This window comes from Ostrinia furnacalis, unplaced genomic scaffold (genome assembly GCF_004193835.3).
Source record: "Ostrinia furnacalis isolate ACB-3 unplaced genomic scaffold, ASM419383v2 OfSCF0260, whole genome shotgun sequence".
In the NCBI taxonomy this organism is placed as follows: domain Eukaryota; kingdom Metazoa; phylum Arthropoda; class Insecta; order Lepidoptera; family Crambidae; genus Ostrinia; species Ostrinia furnacalis.
Genome location: NW_021130499.1, coordinates 3,616 through 31,416, shown reverse-complemented (window position 1 = coordinate 31,416; position 27,801 = coordinate 3,616). Strand labels below are relative to the sequence as shown.

The following is a 27,801-nucleotide window of genomic DNA, read 5'->3' as shown; positions in this document are numbered from 1 at the left end:
ACAAATTCGTTAGTACACAAGATCGCGTGGAAACAACTTCATGTAAGTGATTCCATACTTTTGCTCGCGAGTGTATAATAGAGCTGCTCCTCTACATGCATATGATGCATATGAGAAACCTCCGATTAATTAATCGTTTTCCTTTTCAATTGATACGTAGGAGCATCTCTATTGATTGTGACATTGACAGTTGTTTCATCTGACTCTCTGACTGTAATGACAGTGACACTGGACACATACATTCAGCAGCAGTGTATTTTGTGCAACAAAAGGAGGAAAATAATTAAGAAACTGATAAAATTTAATCGTTTTTCACGAACAAAATGTTAAAGTTGATTATTTTAATGAATTAGTTTCGAGATACGCCATGGCTTTTTTAGAGGTATGATTGGTTTAATGTGTTATTCGTGCTATAACATTCGGATTACTAAATACTATTTGCCTTTTACTTAAATTTACGCCCTACGATTTGTTTGGAGTGGCATTCGTTTGTTAATAATTAGGCATAACATTTGTTAGCTAATATAATGTACAGCTCATTATTATCACAAAAGACTTCTAGCGTAGATAATTGGGTACTTATAATGGTATTGATCATATTAGTCATTTAGTAGGATCAGTTTTATATTCGTTTTTTTGTTTGCAGTGGCGTCGATTCACTTTCTTTGATACTCACAAGAATGTAGACAACGGCAAGATTGCAGAATGTCTTCAGGTATGTTTTATTGTAATTTGTGCTTTTAACCAGAGATTAAAATGAATCATGCCCGTTTTCACCATCAATCCCTAATTTTTAAATCACCCCTATGTAAACAAAATTCCTGTTATTTGTTATCATAGGGGTCACTTAAAAATTAGGGATAGATGGTGAAAACGGGCATCAGTTTATCAAATTTGATTATAATTAACCTTTAAAATATTACATATTCCTAGGACACTCACGTAACAGTCTCCACGAGTGGCAATGGTCACGTAATTCTGTGCGATGTGACGGGCTGGGCACACCTCATCACCAGGTCTTGGGAGGTGACTTCGTTCAAGGCCTACGAGCTCACCGTCAGCCTTGCTCAGCAGCTGCCTCATGACCCGTACTTGGTGACTATTGGTGTGAGTAAAACCATACATAAATCATGTGTTTGTATAGTCGACTATAATAATGATGTATATTTGTGTAATATAAGTGGATTCAGATCCACATATTTATATTTATTTTTCTTTTAGTCTATTATTTTTCATTGCAAAATCACTTCTATTACAACTGCATAAGGTGTGACTAGATGATGTTATGGATATCCTATGTTATGGCTAGTACCACAGAATAATAATAAGTACTATGTACAGAAGTTTTACTTCGCGAAGGTATTTAAAAAAATGTATGCTCAATGTCAATAACAATATGGTGTAATTTAGCCTGTCTCAAGAGTCAAGCACCATTTTGTTGACAAACGTCAGTGATCGGCACTGCGCCGAAGCTATAGGGCTGACTTCGGTAAAATGATGTGACGTGAGGTGCCAAACTGCGGAAAATGGCGGAGGAAATACATGATTTAGCATGAATTATCATGAATAATATTAACTACTTATTTCGCTCTCAGTGTCTTGAGGCAACTTAAAAAAGTACATTCTGTGTTTTTATTATTATTTAGGCAGTTAAATACTGCACAGTATTTAGTACACCATTTTCTTTATTTTCTTCCATCATACACAAGAATACGCGTGCGTGAGTCAATGTTCGCTCGTATGTGAGGCCTTGTCGAATAGTATCCTGTAGGTGGGCCATCGTGCGTGTTTTGTTTTCGATGTAAACTCGCGGAGATGAACAGGCCTGCTAGTACCCATAGTACAAGCTTTGCTTAGTTTGGGACTAGAAGCGCAGTGTAAAATGTCCAAGGATATTTATATTTATTTATTTATATTTATTTATATGTCCAAGGATATTATTACTATAATTCAAATTCCAATAAACAAATTAAATAATTTTTGTGGTCATCTTGTACATTTAAAAATTTTACTTACTTTCTCATATACCTAGTGCTCGTGGAATTGGTTACTCAGATTATAATGCATGACTGAACATAATGTACAAATCATTATTAACTATAGCTACATTTTTTTATAAGCTCATAAGAGATTTATTACTGTTTATCTTTCCAGGATGACGAGTCCGGTGTGAACCCCCTAATCAAAGTGTGGGACTGGTCCCGCAGCGACCGGCACGGGAACCCCACATGCGTTCGAGTATCGCGAGCGGTACCCTCGCATATGAGGCCCACACCGGCCACTGCCTTGCAAGTGCATGACAATAAGGTGATGATAGCTTTAAGTCGATAACAAAATAGTTTTTGAAGCTGTCTTTGGTATTTTTGAGATAACGTCAAAAATTTGGCATCATCATCAGCATTTTAGCCACAGCACGTCCACTGCAGAACATAGGCATCCCCCAATGACTTCCACATCGCACGGTTGGTAGCGGCCTGCATCCAGCACCTTCCTGCTATCTTTATCAGGTCGTCGGTCCACCTTCGGTCGGCCGATAGGGCAGCAAGGTTCTGGAGTGGAGGCCACGTACCGGAAAATGCAGCGTGCGTCGTCCACCCACAAGGTGGACTGACAACCTGAAAATTTGGCATATTCTTGAGAAATCTAGCACATTTTGTGAAAAAAATCTCTTAGCTAGCTTTTTTTAAATTACAGAATCACTTGTGAACATGTGGGTTAGGTGAACTTATGGTAGCCATAAGCAGCGTTTTCAGCTTCACCAGACTAGGTGATTCCAGAGATTTTTTTGCTTTCAACCAACCTCAAGCAACAAAAAAAATGTTTTAAATCTTTTTTTATCATATCATCAATTTGTTACATTATTAAACAAAATATGTGTAGTAGGTAAGTAATAAAAGATTACATTACACTTCTATGTATTACAGAACCTGCTTGCCGTTGGATTCCAAGATGGTTCGGTGTCGCTATTCCGCGGCGACATCGCGCGGCAACGCAGCGGGAAAATGAAGACGTTACCAGACTCCGGCACCAGTCCCATTACTGGACTAGCTTTCAAGTGAGTATTTTATTATTAATTACATCAATGGACAACACGCATAAGTTGTAATATTAAGTTAAATTATGACTTAATTTAAAGTTTAGATCACACACATTACACTAAATTTTATTTCACCTCAATCCATCCAGTATTACCGAAGATAGAGCCTCGAGAAGTTTACGGACATTCTAAAATTTTCAAAAATTTCCAATATTCGCGCGTGACGTCACAACATGATTTTGCAGCCCCCGCACATTAACCCATTTACCACTTTTTGTCTTTTTCCAACTAAAATAAAATTTTACCTAACTGACAACTGTTGTTAGTTGTCATCGTTCAATCACATTTCAAACTAGGCGCTAAAAAAGTAAACATTATTATGCCACCTATTGCCAATTTTGTGCACTATGAAGCCATTTTTACATTTATGCACTTAAATATAAATTTTCTGGAAAAATAACCAATAATCAACCAGGTACAAAGTATTTCCTTGTATGTTAGTCTGCCACTCTTTAGTAAGTCCCGAAATCCCCGCTTCGGCTCCCCTACTAACCATTCTAACCATCGTACACAGATAATATCTTACATGCAGCTTTTCATGTTACTACGTCACATTTTCAAAATCCGCGCGGAAAATCGCTCCTAGCGGAAGAGCGCACTTTGAGCTTGAATATTTCAGTCATTTTTAAAGATATCAAAAAAGTAAAAATACAGTATTCATTCTAATTTTTTGTAGTATTTTTTGGCATCTTCAACAAAAATTGTGCGCCATGTCCATTATTATCATTAAACATCCACATGCTAATAATAATTACGAAAAACATTAATCTTAACAAGTTAATCAATTTGTACATTTTTGGAATCAGTTCACAAATCCCAATTAATTACAGTCCTAAGACTAGTGTGCGCCTGCTTGCAACTTACATACGAAACAAAATTTTGTTTGTATGTTACTTACAAGAAGCCACCAAGCGTACATAGACGCGTACGCGTTGTCGTAGAGTAGACGCTAAGTATGATTCTCACCAGAAATCATACCTTTAATCCTACTTCCTACTAATATTATAAATGCGAAAGTTTGGATGTCTGGATGTTTGTTACGCTTTCACGCAAAAACTATTGAATGGATTTTGATGAAACTTTACAGTATTATTATTTATAACCCAGAATAACATATACAGGGTGTAAGGTAAATGGGTAGGTATATGAGCCGGCACTATCCCACATGGGCATATAAATGGTATGGTGACGTCAGAAATTTGATATCATTTTATTTTTTTAAATTTTCATACAAAATACATTTTATAAAATCCGATTTGTTACCTAACACCCATGATCGACAATCTGTGACAAACGAAATTTCATTTTGAAAAAAGCCTGAAAAGGGCTGGCCTTTTTCCAGCAGTGGACGTCATTTGGCTGAAACTAACGAACAAATTATTTTGAGAAAATAATAATATTTGTCTGGTCTATTCCTTCAGGGGAGCAGACAAGTTGTTCGTGGTATCCCGCGCATGCATCATGCTTTACTGGTTGAACTCTGAGCGCTGCGTAACTCTGGACGCCAAAGGCGCGGCACCAGGCTGCTGCGTGCTTGCCGACAAGCACCGCCTCACCGTAGCTATTGACGATGTGAGTACACATATTCTACTACCCCTGAGCACATGTTCCACTACTCCCGGGCACAAAATACTATCGCGGCGTTCATATTACACTAAAGCCCGGTCTGTGAGCACGTAGAATTTTGTCCAATGACCCCAAGCTACCCATCCTTATCGCTCGCGCGTAATTATATTGCTGTCGCGACTGTGCGACGGGCGCCCGCAGTGAGTGTGCGAGCGCGACACTCGCACACTCACTGCGGTTGCTTGGGGTCATTGGACAAAATTCTACGTGCTCGCAGACCAGACTATACCTCCAAGCACATATTACATTACACTCACGCACATGATATTATACTACGGGCACTATGGCGCGCGCGTCTGATGCTGTACTGGATAAACTCTGAGCGCTGCGTGACGTTGTGTGGCACATGTTATACTGAGCCCGGAATTCTGGGCCAAATTATACGATCCAGGGCACATTTTGTACTTTTCCCCGGCACATATTAAAACATTAACACACTTATGATTTCAGGCCATATACTGCTACACGACCGAAGGCCGCGGGCCGTGCTACGCTCTTGAAGGCGAAAAAGTGCGGCTCAACTGGTTCCGATCATACCTGGTCATCACCACCAACGAACCAGCTCCTAAAACCGCTGCATCCACCAGCACTGCACCCGCCCCTAAATCCCACCACATAACTATCTTAGACATCCAGAACAAATTCATCGTCTTCTCCAAAACATTTGAAGCTATCGACGTGGTCATCACCGAATGGGGATCCTTTTACCTTCTCACGAAGAATAAAGAGCTGATATACTTGGACGAAAAGGACCTACAATCGAAGCTGTCGCTGCTATTCAAAAAGAACCTCTACGACGTGGCGATAAGGATAGCGAGCAGTCAGCATTACGATGTGGAGGGACTGACTGAGATATACAAGCAGTATGGAGACCATTTGTATAGTAAGGTACCTATATTCTTTAGCAACAAGATCACTATTTGAGAAGAAATTTTTTTATAAACTTTGATAAATCCAATTTGATATTAAAATGAAACTAAACTATATTATACTGACATCTTTGATATCTCATACGAACATTCAATATGAGATATCGAAGTGGCTACTACTACCTTATTTTTGAATCTCTTTTACTTGTTTCTTTCACTTGTTGCTTTAAGGCAACAATCTATCATTAATGACAGCACTAAATAGACATAGAAATACAAAAAGAATACAAAGCAAAATTGTATTGAAAGTGCTGAACATGGAAATAAGCGACAAAAGGTGAAATTAAAGTCAATAGCGTTATTGGTATTCCTTTTTTTTAATCCAGAATATTGAACCCAATTTCCAATCTGGGCGCTACTAGCCATCATTGGGCATTATGCTATTTCTCTTCTTAACCTCAAAAATATCCTTCACAATGTTAACTATCCCTTTTTCTCACAGGGCGACCTAAAAGGCGCGATCGACCAGTACGTCAAAACGATCGGTTGGCTCGAAACCTCCTACGTCATCCGCAAGTATTTAGAATCCCGGCACTTAGAACCCTTAGTTCTATACCTTGAGGAACTCCACAAGAAAGGCTACGCCACTGAAGACCATACTACATTGTTGCTGACCTGTTATGTGAAAATAGACCAGCACGATCAGCAAGGGAAGCTGAAGGAGTTCATCAATTCGAAGGACAAGGCGATTGATTTTGATGTGGACGTCGCTATAAAGGTACTTTGTCTTTAACCTTAACTTTGAAGGATGTAATTCAAACAACTCTAATATCTTTTTCATTGATGTAAACTAGTCATAACACGGCATCCTTAGTTTTAAGTTTAGAAATAGTTTTTGATATTTCCTTTTCTATGATTTTTTTGACAAAGGCAATTCTAATGCAGATGCTCTTAGTTTCCATCAGCTCCGAGTCTTCATAATTTCATACCCATTATAATTTCATACCCGTTAAGCACGAAAATACAAAAATATTGACCCAAAAGATCTCATAATAAATCTTAACTTTAGAATTCAGCGAGGCTACTCCGAAAAACGTTATCCGAAGTTTCGAATATTGCCATCCCTCTCACGCAAAGTGAGATGCTGGCATGAGCGACGGTGACAGAGAAAACCGAAACTACGTAAACGGCGTTTTGGAGTAGCCCTCCTGATCACATTGAATTAAAATTACATGTACTCATTCAAGATCTAACATCGACATACCTAACTTAAATTCAGAACCTCTCACTCTCACACTACAATAAACAAGCGAGACAACGTCATTCATTTTATTTTCATCTGCAGGTAGTCCGTCAAGTAAGCGTAGACGACGCGTTATCCTTAGCAGCGGTACACAAACGCCACGACTGGTACCTCAAGATGGTTCTAGAAGACAAGAAGGACTACAAACGCGCGTTGGACTACATGCACGACTTGGAGTTTGACGACGCGGACTTGTATATGAGGAGGCACGGGCATTTGTTGATACAGCATGAGCCGGAGGAGAGCACTAAGTTCTTGAAATGTGAGTGTTTTATCTATGCGTCTGTAAAGTACATATATTAAGCTTCGAAAAGAAATGTACAATGAATTTTGAACTTTATTTGTGTCTGTATAAAATTCAAAATGGTTCTCTCGAAGCAAATCTGTCTATATGTTACGGTCAAAGTGATAAATGTGAAAATTATGAATAATCGCCATTTATTATGAATAATTACCGCATGATTTGGTAAATGTGATTAATATGAGGTCATCTAAGTGTGTATAAAACTAAATAGGCGGCTTAGGGGTGGCCCGAGGGCCACCCCCGCCGCACCTTAACCTATTTTTCACTTTAAATCAAAACATTATGTTATAGGCATCATGGAAAAGTAATATTATGCAAGAAACGTTCCAAACTCATTATGCCAAATTATATTAATATATGATATCAAAACGTTCAAAAGCACAGATATAGATATACCTAGATAACGCGAATGCACCTACTTCGCGTGTCCCGATCCCGATAAATCATCGGAATGAGCTGCCGCTGCTTACAGTCCTCGCGCGTCTGTTGTTGCATGCGGACGGCCGCGAAAACTAGAAAAATGCCTCAATGTGTGATAATTAATTGCAATAAGCCAAAAACTTCGAGCTCCCAAAGGCAAGGACATATTTCCTATCACGGGCAAGTTATTTTAATATTATATTAAGTGTTAATTCATTTTAAAACATTTTTTTAAGTATTCCTAGCGTTGGTTTCAAGACTGTACCTAAAAACCTATAACTTACCATTCAAAAAATTTTTTACGATACATTGCCGGGTTTATTTTGAGCGTTTGATCTGACGTTATGTGTTAAGAGGCGATGTATCGACGGACAGGCGCCACTGTCGCGCATCGCTTCGACTTCGTTGTACACGCAACTTCTCATTCGTCTGTCAAATTTTGCTACTAGTGTTGTTCGTTCTACTACTTTAATCAATAATCGATTCTTATTGGTATCGGACAGACGAATGATACTATTTAATAAATATTCTAATTAATGTGTATTTGTAGTATATAAATGTCTTTTTTTTCCTAGTTTCCCACAAGATGCAATATTAAAAAAAATGGACGCTTCAAATTTGGCATGCAGGCACCTGAGTAAACTTAAAGCTTAAATACAACAGGATATTGCAAAATTCCCACGGGAACTGGAATTAGCGGGAAATTCCTTTTGTATGACTGACTCACTGACATACCCACGCACAGCCTAAACGGCTAAACGTAGGCACTTGAAATTGATAAGGGACGTAGCTTAGGTACCGTAGAGGTGCACTAAGAAAGGAATTCCCGAAATTCCCACAAGAACAGGAATTACCGGAAAAATCCTTTTGTATGAAAAATCTAAGCTGCTTAAGTTAGACGCTTGAAATTTGGCATGCAGGTCCCTTAGTAAACTTAAAGCTTAGTTGCAACAGGATATTGCGAAATTCCAACGGGAACGGGAGTTAGCGGGATAAAACATTTGTATGAAAAAATCTAAACCGCGTAAGATAGATGAAGGGGGTAAAACGGGATCCACGCGTACGAAGTCGCGGGCGGCCGCTAGTATCGAATATGTCTTTAGTCAAATAAAATAAAATTTAGATCCAAATAATGATTGAATAGCTAGTTACGAGCCGCCAAAGTTTAACAAAAGTACAAACCACGATAAAAAATTCATCTTAGAATTCGATTTAAAAAAAAATGATGATGATAATGGATTAAAAAAACACCACAACAACCTATATTGTTGTCAAGGAAGAGAAAATTAGAAAAGGTATAGTATAGCTATGTATATATATATATATACAGGGTGTTAGGTAAATGGGTATATGAGCCGACACTAGCCCATGTTAACATGGGCATATAAATGGTATGGTGAAGTCAGAAATTTGATATCATCATTTTATTTTTTAAATTTTCATACAAAATAAATTTTATAAAATCCGATTTGTATGAAAAATAAAATAATTAAAATGAAAATATCAAATTTCTGANAAATGGTATGGTGAAGTCAGAAATTTGATATCATCATTTTATTTTTTAAATTTTCATACAAAATAAATTTTATAAAATCCGATTTGTATGAAAAATAAAATAATTAAAATGAAAATATCAAATTTCTGACTTCACCATACCATTTATATGCCCATGTTAACATGGGCTAGTGTCGGCTCATATACCCATTTACCTAACACCCTGTATATGTATTTTCATGTAAAAGTATATAATAATGTGTGTACATACATATAAGAAATAATGATCTGCTGATGATGATGTAGATTGTAGAGAAATGAATACAAGTAGTGTACGTGATTTTGATGATATTTATAAAACATTGCCACAAAGAACAGAATTTTGTGACCAAATAATCACATAATATTGCTGGATATGTTATAAGAGCAATACAAAATATCTACGAGGCACCGTTGTCGAGATATTGATATTTTGATAAAAAGTTAAAATGTATTTTATTCACTATTTAAAGTAAATATAACATATTTTAAGTTTTTATTAATACGGGACCGTGTCTAAAATTACCTGTAGTTATTTAATTGTTTTTTTTAAATTAATTATGTGTGACAACACTGGCGGCTCGAAAAATGCCCGCGCAGCATCGATGTATAATAAGCAATCTGTTTTGGAATTATACATTTTTATTTAAAATTCAATGAAAATATTATCTATTTAAACATTCCGTTTAATATCATTCGTCTGTATATCTCATTCGTCTGTATATCTCATTCGTCTGTGTATCTCATTCGTCTGTCAGATAATCGATGCCATTTCTGTGATCGTAGCGGTGCGGTGCCGCGGTGGGGCAACGGCGGCATCGGCATCTTTGAATCGATTACGATTTCCCGTCACTAAATGTTGGCTGTGACGTCACAGTAGGTATTAAAAAGTCGGCACGCTTGGTTTTAATACAGATCGTGTTACTTGCGTTATCTATGTATATCTATATCTGTGTTCAAAAGTTTGGCTGTACACGAGCACGTACACAAGATGTTGTTCTCTTTTATGAAATTTGTTAGTACTAAGGTTGAATTATTAAATAATCACTGTTAAATGTGATTAATTTATCACTTTTACCGCGACTGTCGGTAATTATTCATAATAACCGGTTATTATTAATAATTTTCAATTTATCACATTAACCGTAACATATACATATACTCTATGACTAAAAGTTTGTCAAGAACTTTGTGAAGTACGTTATAGAAATGAATTACAAAACACAAGATTTTTTTTTCTTAAGATAATTTTTGCAATAACCCTATCTGTGATTCGGGACAATAACGTGAGCCAATGCTAAGAAGTAGCGCACAAAACTAAGATTTGTTCGATACACCACTGCGAGCACTCCTCAGTGCTCCATTCTACACTCAGTCCTGTAACGGAACGTACCGTAAGACTGCAGACTTTTAGTCGACCAATAGTTGGTCCGAATCCGATTCTAATTTGCGTGAAGAATCGGCCGATACCGATAGGCGCACTATCGTACATGTCCATACTGATTAACAGCCCGATACAAGTATCAGTCTACAAAGTCTTTAGTGACTCAAAATGTGCATTTTACACCCAAATGTCTCTTGGTGCGTCCACACTTGGCGAATATGCTCGCGCGGCAAACTCGACATCTTGCTCACTCAAGAGCAGGGTGAGCAGGATGTGGAGTTTGCCGTGCGAGCATATTCGCCCAGTGTGGACGCACCATCTCTACAACGGTCTGCACTAACTGCAGCTTAGGCCGCGTAGAATAGAAATTATTCCAAAATAACCCTTATTTAAATGCACTTTAAACCCCAAATTCCTTTCTCCCCAGCGCTCTGCACAGACTACAGGCCGCATAACAAGCCCCAACTTAACAAACACTTCTTTTTAGTTGAAAATAGCTCTAATTTAAATGCACTTTAAAACCCAAATTCTTCTCTCTTCAGCGCTCTGTACAGACTACAGGCCGCATAACAAAATAAGCCCCAAGTCAACAAACACTTCCTTTTATTCGAAAATAGCTCTAATTTCAATGCACTTTAAAATCTAAATTTCTTTCTCCTCAGCGTTCTGCACAGACTATAAGTCGACGAATACAAATCTATTTTAAAATAACTCTTATTTAAATGCACTTTAAAACCCAAATTCCTTTTCCGCAGCGCTCTGCACAGACTACAGGCCGCATAACAAGCCCCAAGTCAACAAACACTTCCTTTAATTCGAAAATAGCTCTAATTTCAATGCACTTTAACATCCAAATTCCTTTCTCCCCAGCACTCTGCACAGACTACAGGCCGCGTAACAAGCCTCTAGTCGACAAGCACTTATAAATTCCCTAAAAATCAACGAACACTTCATTTTATTCGAAAATAACCCTTATTTAAATGCACTTTAAAACCCAAATTTCTCTCCCCAGCGCTCTGCACAGACTACAGGCCGCGTAACAAGCCTCTAGTCGACGAAAGCACCCTCCAGGGCCGCACTCGCCCGGCCGAGCGCGCGCTGCCCGACGACTACATACACATGTTCCTCAGCAACTCCGAGCGGCTCATAGAGTTCCTCGAGCATATGACCGCGGCTCAATTTGAGTGCTCGAAATTAGTCTACAACGCGCTCATAGAACATTACATTCATGTGTGGTAAGTGTCAGCAACTTTTTCAGGTGTCAGCAACTTTTTGACATGTCAGCAGCTGCTATCTTACATGTCAGCAATTCCGAAAGGCTCCATAGATTCTGAAACATAACTGCGTCCCAATTAGATTACTCCCAGTTAGCACAACAAGCCGCGTAGCCTAGCAAAGCTACCTAGTCCAAGAGAGCTCCCTCCAGGGCCGCACTCACTCGCCCCCATGTCTGGTAAGTGTCTAAAATGTCAGCAACTTTTTGGCGTGTCAGCAGCTGTCTTATACTTCAGCGACTACGAAATGCTCATAGTTCTTGAAACAAAACACTTCGTATCTATTACATTACTCCAAGTTAGTATTACAAGCCGCGTAGCCTAGCAAGACTCTAGCTACTTCAATAGAGCTCCCTCCAGGGCCGCACTCGCTCGGCCGAGCGCGCGCTGCCCGACGACTACATACACATGTTCCTCAGCAACTCCGAGCGGCTCATAGAGTTCCTCGAGCACATGACCGCGGCTCAATTCGAGTGCTCGAAATTAGTCTACAACGCGCTCATAGAACATTACATACATGTTTGGTAAGTATCGTAACCGTCAGTAACTTTCTAAACGGTCAGCAACTATCCTATACGTCAGCAACTCCGAAAGACTCCAGTTTCTGAAACACAAGTGCGTCTCAATGAGGGTTTTCGCGAATGAAAAATCCGCCAGATGGTAATACGTAGACGCGAGGTCCAAATGCTGCATGATTGGTTATTTTTGACATGACATTGACAGATATGTCAAAATCCACCAATCACGCAGCAGTCGGACCCCACATCCACGTCCCGCCATCTAGCGGATCTTTCATTCGCGAAAACCCTCATTAAATTACTCTCAAGTTACCACTACAAGCAGCATAGCCTAGCAAGCTCTGGCTGGTCCAAGAGAGTTCCCTCCAGGGCTGCACTCACTCGCCCCATGTCTGGTAAGTGTCGAAAATGTCAGCAACTTTTTAACCTGTCAGCAGCTGCTATCTTATAGGTCAGCTACTCCGAAAGACTCCAGTTTCTAAAGTACCAACTGCGTTCCAATTAGATTACTCCCAGTTAGCATAACAAGCCGCGTAGCCTAGCAAAGCTACCTAGTCCAAGAGAGCACCTCCAGTGCCACATTCACTCGCCCCAATGTCTGGTAAATGTCTAACATTTCAGCAACTTTTAGGCGTGTCAGCAGCTGTCTTATACTTCAGCGACTACGAAATGCTCATAGTTTCTGAAACAAAACACTTCATATCTATTAGATTACTCCAAGTTGGTACTATAGGCCGCGTAGCCTAACAAGACTCTAGTTAGTTCAATAGAACTCCCTCCAGGGCCGCACTCGCCCGGCCGAGCGCGCGCTCCCCGACGACTACATACACATGTTCCTCAGCAACTCCGAGCGGCTCATAGAGTTCTTCGAGCACATGACCGCGGCGCAGTTTGAATGTTCTAAGCTAGTGTATAACGCGCTGATAGAACATTACATACATGTGTGGTAAGTGTCTAAGATGTCAGCAACTTTTTCAGGTGTCAGCAACTTTTTAGCGTGTCAGCAGCTGTCTTATATGTCAGCAACTCCGAGAGACTCCAGTTTTTAAAACACAACTGCGTCCCAATTAGATTACTCTTAAATACTACAAGCCCCGTAGCCTAGCACGGCTCTAGCTAGTTCAATAGAGCTCCCTCCAGGGCCGAACTCGCTCGGCAGAGCGCGCGCTGCCCGACGACTACATACACATGTTCCTCAGCAACTCCGAGCGGCTCATAGAGTTCCTCGAGCACATGACTGCGGCTCAATTCGAGTGCTCGAAGCTAGTGTATAACGCGCTGATAGAACATTACATACATGTGTGGTAAGTGTCTAAGATGTCAGCAACTTTTTAACATGTCAGCAGAAACTGTCTTATAGGTCACAAACTCCAGTTTCTGAATACACTACTGCGTCCCAATTAGATTACTCCAAGTTGGTAATACAAGCAGCATAGCCTAGCAAAGCTCTAGCTAGATCAATAGAGCTCCCTCCAGGGCCGACTACATACACATGTTCCTCAGCAACTCCGAGCGGCTCATAGAGTTGCTCGAGCACATGACCGCGGCGCAGTTCGAGTGCTCGAAATTAGTCTACAACGCGCTCATAGAACATTACATACATGTGTGGTAAGTGTCTAAGATGTCAGCAACTTTCTAAACTGTCAGCCAATTTCCAAAAATGTCAGCAACTTCGAGAGTCTCCAGTTTTTGAACTCACCACTTCGTCCCAATTAAATTACTCCAAGTTAGTCCTATAATAAGCCACATAGTAAATCTCTAGCTAGACGATGAGACAAAGCTCTAGCTAGTCCAAAAGAGCGCCCTCCCCGACGACTACATACACATGTTCCTCAGCAACTCCGAGCGGCTCATAGAGTTCCTCGAGCATATGACCGCGGCTCAGTTCGAGTGCTCGAAGTTCGTCTACAACGCCCTCATAGAACATTACATTCATGTGTGGTAAGTGTCAGCAACTTTTTCAGGTGTCAGCAACTTTTTGACATGTCAGCAGCAGCTATCTTACATGTCAGCAATTCCGAAAGGCTCCATAGATTCTGAAACATAACTGCGTCCAAATTAGATCGCTCCAAGTTGGTACTACAGGCCGCGTAGCCTAGCAAGACTCTAGCTAGTCCAAGAGAGCTTTCTCCAGGGCCGCACTCACTCGCCCCATGTCTGGTAAGTGTCTAAAATGTCAGCAACTTTTTGGCGTGTCAGCAGCTGTCTTATACGTCAGCGACTACGAAATGCTCATAGTTCTTGAAACAAAACACTTCGTATCTAATAGATTACTCCAAGTTGGTACTACAGGCCGCGTAGCCTAGCAAGACTCTAGCTAGTTCAATAGAGCTCCCTCCAGGGCCGGACTCGCTCGGCCGAGCGCGCGCTGCCCGACGACTACATACACATGTTCCTCAGCAACTCCGAGCGGCTCATAGAGTTCCTCGAGCACATGACCGCGGTTCAGTTCGAGTGCTCGAAGCTAGTCTACAACGCGCTCATAGAACATTACATTCATGTGTGGTAAGTGTCAGCAACTTTTTCAGGTGTCAGCAACTTTTTGACATGTCAGCAGCAGCTGTCTTACATGTCAGCAACTCCGAAAGGCTCCATAGATTCTGAAACATAACTGCGTCCCAATTAGATTACTCCAAGTTGGTAATACAAGAAGCTAGCCTAGCAAGCTCAAGCTAGTCTTAAGAGAGCTCCCTCCAGGGCTGCACTCACTCGCCCCATGTCTGGTAAGTGTCTAACATTTCAGCAACTTTTAGGCGTGTCAGCAGCTGTCTTATACGTCAGCGACTACGAAATGCTCATAGTTCTTGAAACAAAACACTTCGTATCTAATAGATTACTCCAAGTTAGTACTACAAGCCTCGTAGTCTAGCAACGCTCTAGCTAGTTCAATAGAGCTTCCTCCAGGGCCGCACTCACTCGCCCCCATGTCTGGTAAGTGTCTAAAATGTCAGCAACTTTTTGGCGTGTCAGCAGCTGTCTTATACTTCAGCGACTACGAAATGCTCATAGTTTCTGAAACAAAACTCTTCGTCTCTATTAGATTACTCCAAGTTGGTACTACAGGCCGCGTAGCCTAGCAAGGCTCTAGCTAGTTCAATAGAGCTCCCTCCAGGGCCGCACTCGCCCGGCCGAGCGCGCGCTGCCCGACGACTACATACACATGTTCCTCAGCAACTCCGAGCGGCTCATAGAGTTCCTCGAGCACATGACCGCAGCTCAGTTTGAGTGCTCTAAGCTGGTGTATAACGCGCTGATAGAACATTACATACATGTCTGGTAAGTGTCTAAGATGTCAGCAACTTTTTGGCGTGTCAGCAGTTGTCTTATATGTCAGCGACTCTGAGAGACTCCAGTTTCTAAAGTAACAACTGCGTTCCAATTAGATTACTCCCAGTTAGCACAACAAGCCGCGTAGCCTAGCAAAGCTACCTAGTCCAAGAGAGCACCTCCAGTGCCACATTCACTCGCCCCAATGTCTGGTAAATGTCTAACATTTCAGCAACTTTTAGGCGTGTCAGCAGCTGTCTTATACTTCAGCGACTACGAAATGCTCATAGTTCTTGAAACAAAACACTTCGTATCTATTAGATTACTCCAAGTTGGTACTACAGGCCGCGTAGCCTAGCAAGACTCTAGCTAGTTCAATAGAGCTCCCTCCAGGGCCGCACTCGCCCGGCCGAGCGCGCGCTGCCCGACGACTACATACACATGTTCCTCAGCAACTCCGAGCGGCTCATAGAGTTCCTCGAGCACATGACCGCAGCTCAGTTCGAGTGCTCGAAGTTAGTCTACAACGCCCTCATAGAACATTACATACATGTGTGGTAAGTGTCTAAGATGTCAGCAACTTTCTAAACTGTCAGCATCTTTCCAAAAATGTCAGCAACTTCGAGAGTCCAGTTTTTGAACTCGCCACTTCGTCCCAATTAAATTACTCCAAGTTAGTCCTATAATAAGCCACATAGTAAATCTCTAGCTAGACGATGAGACAAGGCTCTAGCTAGTCCAAAAGAGCGCCCTCCCCGACGACTACATACACATGTTCCTCAGCAACTCCGAGCGGCTCATAGAGTTCTTCGAGCACATGACCGCGGCGCAGTTTGAATGTTCTAAGCTAGTGTATAACGCGCTGATAGAACATTACATACATGTGTGGTAAGTGTCTAAGATGTCAGCAACTTTTTCAGGTGTCAGCAACTTTTTAGCGTGTCAGCAGCTGTCTTATATGTCAGCAACTCCGAGAGACTCCAGTTTTTAAAACACAACTGCGTCCCAATTAGATTACTCTTAAATACTACAAGCCCCGTAGCCTAGCACGGCTCTAGCTAGTTCAATAGAGCTCCCTCCAGGGCCGCACTCGCTCGGCCGAGCGCGCGCTGCCCGACGACTACATACACATGTTCCTCAGCAACTCCGAGCGGCTCATAGAGTTCCTCGAGCACATGACCGCAGCTCAGTTTGAGTGCTCTAAGCTGGTGTATAACGCGCTGATAGAACATTACATACATGTCTGGTAAGTGTCTAAGATGTCAGCAACTTTTTGGCGTGTCAGCAGTTGTCTTATATGTCAGCGACTCTGAGAGACTCCAGTTTCTAAAGTAACAACTGCGTTCCAATTAGATTACTCCCAGTTAGCACAACAAGCCGCGTAGCCTAGCAAAGCTACCTAGTCCAAGAGAGCACCTCCAGTGCCACATTCACTCGCCCCAATGTCTGGTAAATGTCTAACATTTCAGCAACTTTTAGGCGTGTCAGCAGCTGTCTTATACTTCAGCGACTACGAAATGCTCATAGTTTCTGAAACAAAACACTTCATATCTATTAGATTACTCCAAGTTGGTAATACAAGCCGCGTAGCCTAGCAAGACTCTAGCTAGTTCAATAGAGCTCCCTCCAGGGCCGCACTCGCCCGGCCGAGCGCGCGCTGCCCGACGACTACATACACATGTTCCTCAGCAACTCCGAGCGGCTCATAGAGTTCCTCGAGCACATGACCGCAGCTCAGTTCGAGTGCTCGAAGTTAGTCTACAACGCCCTCATAGAACATTACATACATGTGTGGTAAGTGTCTAAGATGTCAGCAACTTTCTAAACTGTCAGCATCTTTCCAAAAATGTCAGCAACTTCGAGAGTCCAGTTTTTGAACTCGCCACTTCGTCCCAATTAAATTACTCCAAGTTAGTCCTATAATAAGCCACATAGTAAATCTCTAGCTAGACGATGAGACAAGGCTCTAGCTAGTCCAAAAGAGCGCCCTCCCCGACGACTACATACACATGTTCCTCAGCAACTCCGAGCGGCTCATAGAGTTCCTCGAGCACATGACCGCGGCGCAGTTTGAATGTTCTAAGCTGGTGTATAACGCGCTCATAGAGCATTACATACATGTCTGGTAAGTGTCTAAGATGTCAGCAACTTTTCTAAAATGTCAACAAGTCCTAGAGGCTCCAATTTCTGAATACACAACGGCGTCCCAATTAATCCGCGGCTCAGTTTGAGTGCTCTAAACTTGTATACAACGCGTTGATTGAACATTACATACATGTTTGGTAAGTAATTCAATTGTCAGGAACTTTTCTAAAATGTCAACGACTCCGAGCGGCTCATAGAAATTTTGAAACATGCAACTGCATCCTAATTGAATTACACCCAGTTTGTATTACAAACCAATTATTACAAACCGTTAAGGCTTTGCCTAATCCAAGAGACATCTCTGCAAAGCCGCACTATAATAGTAAACCCGAGCAAGCCCTTCTTGACGACTATAGTCTGGTCTGCGAGCACGTAGAATTTGTCCAATGACCCCAAGCTACCCATCCTTATCGCTCGCTCGTAATTATGTTGCTGTCGCGCTCGCACACTCACTGCGGGCGCCCGTCGCACAGTTGGACAAAATTCTACGTGCTCACAGACCGGGCTTTACATACAAATATTTTTAGAATAATATGACATTTAATTTGTTAATTGTGCTATTTTTCTGTTTTTTTCCAAATAAATGTTTATCTGTTCTATTCGTGCATTAAACTATATCAGAATCTAACGCCAATATTATTTAACCAGGGCAAAATCCGAAGCGACCGAGAAGTTGCAATACGAAGCGAAGGTGATGAAGGTGCTCAAGGACCCCGAAGCGAACTACGACAAGGATCAGACGCTCGTCATCTGCCAGATGCTCAACTTCAAGGCCGGCATACTCTATCTGTACGAGGAGAGCAAGCTGTGAGTATTCTTCTTAATTTTATTATGGCTTTGGTCAGTTTCATAGCCAAATGGCATTTATAAATAACTTTAAAAAATCTTACTGCCTAACGGCCGTATTTTGTATACAGTGTCATGGTGTGAAGTCGCTTATACAACTACCTACATACGCCATCGACGAAAAAAAAACGTACCCGATAAAACGGAACAGTATAAAAACGGAGACATGTGTGAACCGACCGTAAGGGGGTAATCGAACCCACGACCTTTCGCTTGCCGGGCGACTGCTCTTCCATCTGAGCTACTTAGACACTGGATGAACCCAATTTTTCAAGTTATTTATCATAACTCTTAACGCTTAAAAAAATTAAATAACTAATGAATAACATTTTACCCAAAATGACATTAGTAACGTGGTGGACCGACGACTTCATAAATGCAGATGATAAGAGCAGGCCGCTACCAACCGGCCATTATGGAAATCATTGGGGGAGGCCTATGATAAGCAGTGGACATCCTATGGCTGAAATGATGATAAATTAGTTGAAAAATATTACTTGATTCTTTTCAATTTTGGCTTAGATCTGTGTACATTAGCCAGTATACATAAATTAAAATGATATTTCAAGTTGTATTTTTTAAGAATTTAGTAATTTGTTTTTACGAAAATACTCATAACACGAGGATTACTCATTCAAATGATTGATTATGATAAATGATATCCCCTCTCCCTTAGTTGCAGTGTAGATTTTGGCAATCACCAGCGCGCTGCAGCGGCTTTTTCATTCTTTAACCCAATTATAACATTTAAAAAGGTGACTGAAAATACCAATCAATTTTAATATCAAACGTTTATTTAACAATCAAAAGAAATACGAGGACGGCTGTAATTTCTCAACATTTTATTAAAATTTAGTGCGAACATGATGTAATTTTTCGTACTCTCAACAATTAAGGACAATGATATGAGAGCCAAAAATTATCTTGCCGTCCACTTGAGCCAATTAATATATTCGTTTTTATTGGTGGCGCAAAACAAAACTATCAACGCTCAATTTGTTTCTACATTGCTATGCTACATTTAACTTTCACGTGTTGGTTGATGTAACAATAAATTCACGTGTTATACCTACATTTATTTATTCAATCCTACTAATATTATGAATGCGAAAGTTTGGATGTCTGGATGTTTGTTACTCTTTCACGCAAAAACTACTGAACGGATATAAGACGTAATTTATGACGATCTGTGACAAACTAAATTTCACGCGGGTGAAGCCGCGGGCAAATGCTAGTACTTATAAATTGAAATGATGAATTTTAATTTCTGTGACGGGTCTGGGTGTTACTATGTATAATATGTATGTATTTAAAAAGTATAATGTAGTATATCCGTTAAGCTAGCACGCATTACACAAGCATATTAATTGCTTACTTTGGGGCTACATTCATAGCGCTGTGTAAAAAGGTCCAAAGATATTTATTTATTATTATTACTTATCAATAAACACCTAGTATTAATTTTTTAAAAATGTAATAAAAAAAAACACAAAATGTAACAGCTTAGGGCAAAATTCGAGGATAGCTGGACTATTTGTTTTTCTAATACTCGTTGAACTAAATTTTCTAATACTATTTAAAAAGTAATTGGACGTCTCGGGAAATTCCAGTTCTTTTTTGTCGTATAAACGTATAATGTGTAAGAGAGAAGCAATATTGAAACTCGAAAAAAGAAAAATAATGTTTTACCATCTTATTTGTTTACTTTAAAAAAATCAGTTTCTGTTCCCACTGCAAAGGACATTGTCAGAAACCGCCTCAGATTCCTGGGCACAGCAGTAAAGTATCAAAATTAATCTCTTACTTTTTGAATACTTAAATATTAATTAGATTGTAACGGACACTTGAGGATTAAAAAATGAAATAATAAAAGTATTTTATATGTATTCCATAATACTATGACGACATCCGGACATTTTAGGGCGTGGCCTGCTCCATATCCTATGAAGTTCCATAATTTGTGTCGATAAAATCTATGTAAAATCGGCACAAGGCAATGCCGTACTTGATTGTTAGGAATCCATGTAATAGTGATGTTGACTGCGGTCATCATAGACAATAATAAATAAATCTTGTAAATAAAATAAATCGTCCAAATTGCTACAGTATGACTAGATTTTAATTAAAAGTTAAAAATATATTGCACGATACTACAAGAAGCTATCTAATGTGTCCAACTGGTCGAAGGTCATGAATAAAATAAAAAGAATTGTGATCATAACACTGATATAGACAATGACAACAATATGGGATCATCTTTAATATATCTGTTACAGTTTCAAAATTCGATGAAAAATCCAATGCCGCTTAAATGGAGATAGTTAGTTTGGTAAGTCACGTGTTAAATGTCAAGAGTGGAAAGTAAACATAGGATTCATGTTATTTATTTACGTGCAAAATGTAAGTAAGTAAATCATAAAAGTGGAACGCCGAGCTATTTCCAAAACCCGTCCAATATTATAATACAATTTGGCTGCGACAACTAAAATACAGAACATCTCCCAAATCGATGTGCATAAAATAATATAATACAATACTAGTAAGTAAGAGGTTATGATAACAATATTGCTATCAATAAGTTTATAGAATTGGTCCGCCAGGAATAATTGTTCTTACATAAATATTTGTGTCATTTAGAACCTAGAAAGTATTATTTCGGCACTGTTGATCTAACGGCGAACAATGTATGGAGAACGAACATTGTCCATTCAACATATTAGAAATTTCCTCAGACGATATGACGTGACTCACAGCAAAAAAGAGGATTTCCCAAGAAAGCATATCGCTATTTATAAAATCAATTGCGTAGTAAACAGTGAGTGAGTTTAAAGTTTTTAAACAACTTTTTCCTTACAATCGACGAATATTTTACCTCGCTATAATATTTAATTAAGTGAACAAAAATAGTCCTTAATAATTTAATTTAAATAACCTGGATAAGAAACATTTGAAAGACAAACAACGATAGAACTGGATATACTTTCACGGCACTATTCCGAAACGAGTTCGTCGCGTACGTCTGCAACAAACCGCAAGTCACTTCTTTCTTCAACATCGAGGTGTCCCTCGATATGCGAATGAGATAGCACGTCATGTCCGGCGTTACGTCCATCGACTTCCCTTTCACGTCTACAGCATCCACTAGCGTAGTATTCGTCGTGGTGGTCGTTACAGACATATTCCCAGCAGTAGTGTTCGTCTGCGTCACCTTCACTTCCGAACTTACCACGGTCTTTTGTTGAGTCTGGTCAGTGACGTGATTGGACCTCGAATCGCTTTCCCATATAAAACTCGTCATGAGCTTGCAATCGATGCGCGTCTCTTCGTAGTCCCCGTTCCTTCTTCTTATCCCCAACTTGCAAACTTCTCCGTGACTCCCCACGTATTGCGTGTTCGCGTCGTAATGGCTGTGGCGGCTCGACATCCTTCCCAAGTTGTAGAGTGCTAGTCCCGTCAGTAGATTGTCGAACCGGCTCCCTGAATCTCTGTACTGGTACACGTAGACGGGCGGTGGCGAATGGTAGACGGGATAGCTCTGTGCCCCGTATCCAATTTGCTGAGGGGGGCTGTAATGATGGTGGTGGTGTACTTCAGTTTTGTGCGTATTGTGTACATTATGCTGGTTGGATGTCTGCTTCGGGATGTTATTGTTTCCGGAGAGGCCAGTTGAGGCAGGGTAGGAGTGGGACCCGGTCTGATGCGAGCCCGTCTGGTGGGTTCCGGTACCGGCGCCAGATAATCCTGTGGACGCAGGATAAGTGTGGCCCCCGCCATAATTGTGACCCCCGCCGTAGCCGTGGCCCCCGCCGTAGCCGTGGCCCCCACCGTATCCGCCAGAATGCGTCCTGCCCCCACCGGATTTCCTAGCGTCGGCGGTCGTAAAAAGCAGCAACAAAAGTATTAAATACATTTCACACGCGTGCTCCACGCGGAGTTTGTGTAAGGACTAACTGGAGTAACTCCAGACGCGTCCCGCCAGCGAGGCGCCAAGTCCCAGTCGATAGTGTCTGACGCAATAGGGCGCGGCGGGCGTAAACAACCTGCCGAGGGGAGGCCGGGACTCGCAGGCAGCAGGCAGTCTCGCACGCAACAGGTCACCGAAATAGATCCCTTTGAAGTTCGCAAACACGCACAAATGGCTAGCTTATAAAAACATTAGTTAATTTAATAAGTATTGGAGACGCGGACATTAAAATGTATCTATGCAGAGTCCTTAGTACTTCAATTTAGTTTATTTCTATAGTAGTTTCAACATAAATCGAAATCAAATAAGCTTATCGTTAAAAATATTTTACATGTAATTTATTTTAACTAATAAATTTTGCCTAATTATTTCCTCAAACGTAACTCATTTGGACATTATTTTCTTATATAAATAGGCCACATAAATGGCCTGGTAATCAGTAAGGAAAACATTTTAAAAACAAACTAGATCGACTTTATAATGTATTGTAAATGTGAATATTTAATGTTTAAAACTAGTCAATTTTCCTACATAATGAATTTTGTAATTCGAATAAATTAATGAAATGTTACAGTGAAATCTTAACAGATAGACTATACAAGAATAGAGAGGCGGTATTGGTATTCGTCCAATTTGCGAACAATCAAATATTTTTGTGAATGAGTCATTTTCTTTGTAAATAGATTTCTGTATGTGAATGACCTTTACTGACCTAGAAATGACTAAATATCACTGGAGTGCGTGTAGCGGAAGTTCGCGTGTTGAAACTTGTACAAGTGAAATTATTTCAAACAGATTATTATCATACAATCAACTTTCTGTTTGCATTGCACAGTTAATTGTACACGTGGTACAAACAAGCTTCACGATCGTATTTGTATTCTCCCGAAGGTCAGTAGGTAAGGCAAGAACATAACAGGGCGATTCAGGACTCGCCGATAACTAATAAATAAAGCGTATTTTATGTTATTCTGATACTTTTGTTTGATAATCTTATTCTAATATTGTATAGTCAGCAATTTTTAGACAGATACCTAAGATACAGGCAATAAATATTGCTTAGTTTAGGTATCATTAATTACTTTCGCACGCTAACCTTAATTTTATTGAAACTAAACTTGTACGTGTTTAGGCTAAGTTTTTATACAGTAGTAATTTTTTTATTATTCTTATACTTATTTTTCGTCGGTTAGCCTACCTACGTTTTATTGTCTGAGTGGGTTGTTAACACCTGTTCACGAGTTACTTCGAAAGGTTAAAATTATTATTATTTTTTTTTTATATTTATTAAATTATTAATTTTATTAAAATTATTATTAAACGGGCGGAAAGCTATTACTAGCTTTCCGCCCGTGGCTTTGCCCGCGTGGACTACATTATATTATTATTTTTTTATATTATATTTTTTACCAAAATAAAATTTAGCCTGTGTTACTCGTGGATAATGTAGCTTTCGAATGGTAAAAGAATTTTTAAAAACGGTCCAGTAGTTTTTAAGCCTATTCATTACAACCAAACAAACAAAGTTTTCCTCTTTATAATATTAGTGCAGATTTTATTTAAGGATAGTACACAGCACAATGTCAATTTAGGTTTAGTAAGATTTTGTAGGCCAATAATATGATGAAAATTGTAAAGAAGTCGCAACTTTTCTTCATTTTAAGCCTGCTATAGTTATAGGCATCTAGAATGTTTTTTTTTTTACTTAATGAAATGTTATGGAAAGGGAGCGGCAAGGGAGGGGTGACATATGACGTCACAGTCCAAACGAGCAAACAAGTATGAATCACATCAGTCTCGCTGTCGTTTGACGTCACAAAAACACCCTCCCGTGCCACCCCATGCCTCAGGCACTGACTACTGAGTCAGTGCCCTAACTGGGTCCAACTGCTTACATTGTAAGACCTTACGTCAATGCGCTAATGTGATGAAGTAATAAAGTTTTGAGTATTGAGCTATTACAGGTCTAGTGCATAACTTTAAGGGATTCATATCAATAAGTCTTACCATTTAAGCAGTTATACAATGTGGACCCAGTTAGGGCACAACAACTTTTGGAAGGAGGCAAAACGATCTTATAGTTTTTTGTCAAGTTAGTATGGGAAATCATTGGGGGAGGCCTATGTTCAGCAGTGGACGTCCTTTGGCTGAAATGATGACGAGTTATTGGCATTTATGTGTAGATGGCGGGCGCAGGTGTCTTTGCATATGCGTTCCGGCGACGCGGAAGGGGCGCTTGCGGTGTGTCGACGACGCGGCGCCGTGTGCCCTCGGCTTTGGCTCGACGTACTGTGGTGGCCGCCGCCCGCCGCTTGTTTGCCCGAGCTGTTAAGAGTCATTGGTAAGTTGCGAATGCTAGAAACGACTGAACCGTTCTAGGAAGGACGCAACCGAGCTAGGAAGATCTCTAGGAACATAGGGTGCCTTAAGAGTGCAAATGTTCCGGCGACGCGGAAGGGGCACTCGCGGTGTGTCGCCGTGTGCCCTCGGTTGTGACTCGACGTACTGTGGTGGCCGCCGCCCGCCGCTTGTTTGCCCGAGCTGTTAAGAGTCATTGGTAAGTTGCGACTGTGCTAGGAACCCTAGGAACATAGGGCGCCTTAAGAGTGCAAATGTTCCGGCGACGCGTAAGGGGCGCTCGCGGTGTGTCGACGACGCGGCGCCGTGTGCCCTCGGCTTTGGCTCGACGTACTGTGGTGGCCGCCGCCCGCCGCCTGTTTGCCTGAGCTGCTAAGGGTTATTGGTAAGTGACGAGTGTTATAGGAAGGCCGCAAACGTTCTAGGAAGGACGCAAGCGTTGCTGGACCTTACACTTTGCATTGACACCTTAAGAGTGCAAATGCATGTGTCCGTGGCTCTGGCTCGACGTTATTGGTAAATTGCGAATGCTAGAAAGGGCGGAACCCTTTAAGGAAGTACGCAGTCGCTCTAGGAAGCGTTTTAGGAAACACAGAACCTTTTTAGGGCTTCCTAGGCGTCCTTACGCAACCGTTTTGGAAAGGATGTGACCGTTGTAGCAAAGACACAACTGTTTTAGGAAGGAGGTATCTGTTGTAGGAAGGATGTGACCGTTCTAGGAAAGTCACTTGCGTTCTAAGAAGGTCACAACATGCGGTCTGGGAATTTCACAACTGTTTTAAAAAGTTTGCAACCGATCTAGGAAGGTCTCAGCCATTCAAATTTACAATTTAATCAATAATAGTGTAGCTAGTTAAGGTTAACTTCATCATCATCAATCATACATTTTACTAAAATTACCTTTCTTTTACAGATAGTGAGAAATTGTTGTCGCCTATTCTAGTCATCGATTGCCTAGCGAGTACACCCACGTACACCCTAGGAGATGTTCGAAAGTGAGTATCATTTATTCTAATTCGAATTCTTTATTTATCCGTCGTCTATCCGTTTCTAAATTTTACAGTCAGCACATCTGGTTATACCTTTTTGTTGAAAAATAACTATTATTAATCGTTGTCTGTGCCTACCAGTGATAACAGAAAATGATTTGTTCAAGGTATTTAATGAACGTCCTCAAAAACGAGAGTGACGTCATATCCCGCGAGCAAGAACTGGCCGAGAAGTACCGCAGCGAGAGCGAGAAGATGAAGGCTCAAATACAGAAGATACAGAACGAGCCGGTTACGTTCCAAAGCTCGCGCTGCGCCGCCTGCAACCGACCGCTTGAACTGCCTTCTGTGCACTTCTTGTGTCAGCATTCCTTCCATCAGCAGTGAGTTAAACATTAGCTATTTTTCAAGTTACATATGAGAGTGACGTCATAGCAAGAACTAGCTAAGTAAGGCTCAAATACAGAAGATACAGAACGAGCCAGTTACGTTCCAAAGCTCGCGCTGCGCCGCCTGCAACCGACCGCTTGAACTGCCTTCTGTGCACTTCTTGTGTCAGCATTCCTTCCATCAGCAGTAAGTTAAATATGTATTAACTATGGTACACTATAGGCTTCATAAAGAAGCTCAAAGTTGCACAGCATGGTGTGGAAAGGGCTATGCTCGGTGTTTCTTTACGAGATCAAATCAGAATTGAGGAGATCCGTAAATGAACTAAAGTCACTGACATAGCCCGACAGATTAGCAAGCTGAAGTGGCAATGGGCAGGGCACATTGTACGCAGAACTGACGGCCGATGGGGCAGCAAAGTTCTGGAGTCTCCACTCCTATAGCAATGGCCTCCGCCACGTACCGGAAAACGCTGCGTGGGACGTCCACCCATAAGGTGGACCGACGACCTGATAAAGGTAGCAGGAAGGCGCTGGATGCAAGCCGCTACCAACCGTGCGATGTGGAAGTCATTAGGGGAGGCTTATGTTCAGCAGTGGTCCTGTGGCTGAAAAGATGATGATGGTACAGTATAATTTTTGCAAGCTACATACGAGAGTGACGTCATATCCCGCGAGCAAGAACAAGCCGAGAAGTAAGGTTCAGATACAGAACGAGCCAGTTACGTTCCAAAGCTCGCGCTGCGCCGCCTGCAACCGACCGCTTGAACTTCCTTCTGTGCACTTCTTGTGCCAGCATTCCTTCCATCAGCAGTGAGTTATACACATTTCAGCTTGGGATCTAATTTTACATACTATCAGGTTCTTGTCGAAATCCTTAGGGAGACCTATGTCCAGCAGTGGACGTCATTTGACTGAAATAAATATAGTTTTAGATTGTTTATTAACAAATAAAACTATATAAAGTCTCATTGGTACCCATAGCTCTTAGAACTGGTAGCCGGTTGTTAAGCAGAAAACTTCTCGAGTGGCGATCACGGGCCGCAAAACGCAGTGTGAGCTTGGTGGACCGACGACCTAGTGAAGGCAGTGTAGAACTGATCCTTGGGAAATCCTTGAGGGAAGCCTTTGGCCAGCTATAGACGTTCTTTGGTTGACACTTTGAAACGTACCATAGGTGGCAGGCATTAAATCTGCTTCTGGTACAATTGCACTTACAATCTGCTGGTTGTAAAGTGACTGACACTGCGAAGGCGATAAATGGTTTTTAGCATTAGGATTTTTTTTCGATTATCACCAAATAAAAATCATGCAACCCGAAAGTTTAAGAGTAACATTAACACGTTCTCGTCCGCAGCTGCTTCCAATCGTACTCGGAGTCGGAAGCGGAGTGCCCGGCGTGCTCGCCCGCACGACGCGCGCCGCCCGCGCCACACGGCGCCGAAACGCTGCACGCGAGACTACACAACGAGCACGAGCCGTGAGTACACAGTATTAAAGGCCGGTCGATCTATT

General features: G+C 41.1%; 2 protein-coding genes across 2 annotated transcripts; one reads left to right on the top strand and one right to left on the bottom strand.

Annotated features, from left to right (window-relative positions):
• Window positions 1–229: 229 nt before the first annotated feature.
• Window positions 230–27,801, top strand: Vps11 (vacuolar protein sorting 11). Its single transcript, XM_028311663.1, has 15 exons — window positions 230–382; window positions 647–715; window positions 934–1,107; window positions 2,155–2,307; window positions 2,925–3,055; window positions 4,519–4,669; window positions 5,174–5,611; window positions 6,095–6,370; window positions 6,938–7,157; window positions 11,549–11,771; window positions 18,389–18,547; window positions 24,734–24,891; window positions 25,822–25,903; window positions 26,065–26,280; window positions 27,644–27,801. The coding sequence occupies exons 1-15, from the start codon at window positions 368–370 to the stop codon at window positions 27,768–27,770; spliced, it is 2,592 nt and encodes an 863-aa protein (XP_028167464.1). The 5' UTR covers window positions 230–367; the 3' UTR covers window positions 27,771–27,801.
• Window positions 21,430–22,739, bottom strand: LOC114357876 (uncharacterized). Its single transcript, XM_028311674.1, has one exon. The coding sequence runs from the start codon at window positions 22,494–22,496 to the stop codon at window positions 21,510–21,512; it is 987 nt and encodes a 328-aa protein (XP_028167475.1). The 5' UTR covers window positions 22,497–22,739; the 3' UTR covers window positions 21,430–21,509.

Coding starts and splice junctions, on each gene's coding strand:
- Vps11 (XM_028311663.1), top strand. Junction 1,108..2,154: donor CGTACTTGGTGACTATTGGT/GTGAGTAAAACC, acceptor TTATCTTTCCAG/GATGACGAGTCCGGTGTGAA. Junction 24,892..25,821: donor CGAGCTGTTAAGAGTCATTG/GTAAGTTGCGAA, acceptor TTTCTTTTACAG/ATAGTGAGAAATTGTTGTCG.
- LOC114357876 (XM_028311674.1), bottom strand. CDS start 22,496: ATGTATTTAATACTTTTGTTGCTGCTTTTTACGACCGCCGACGCTAGG.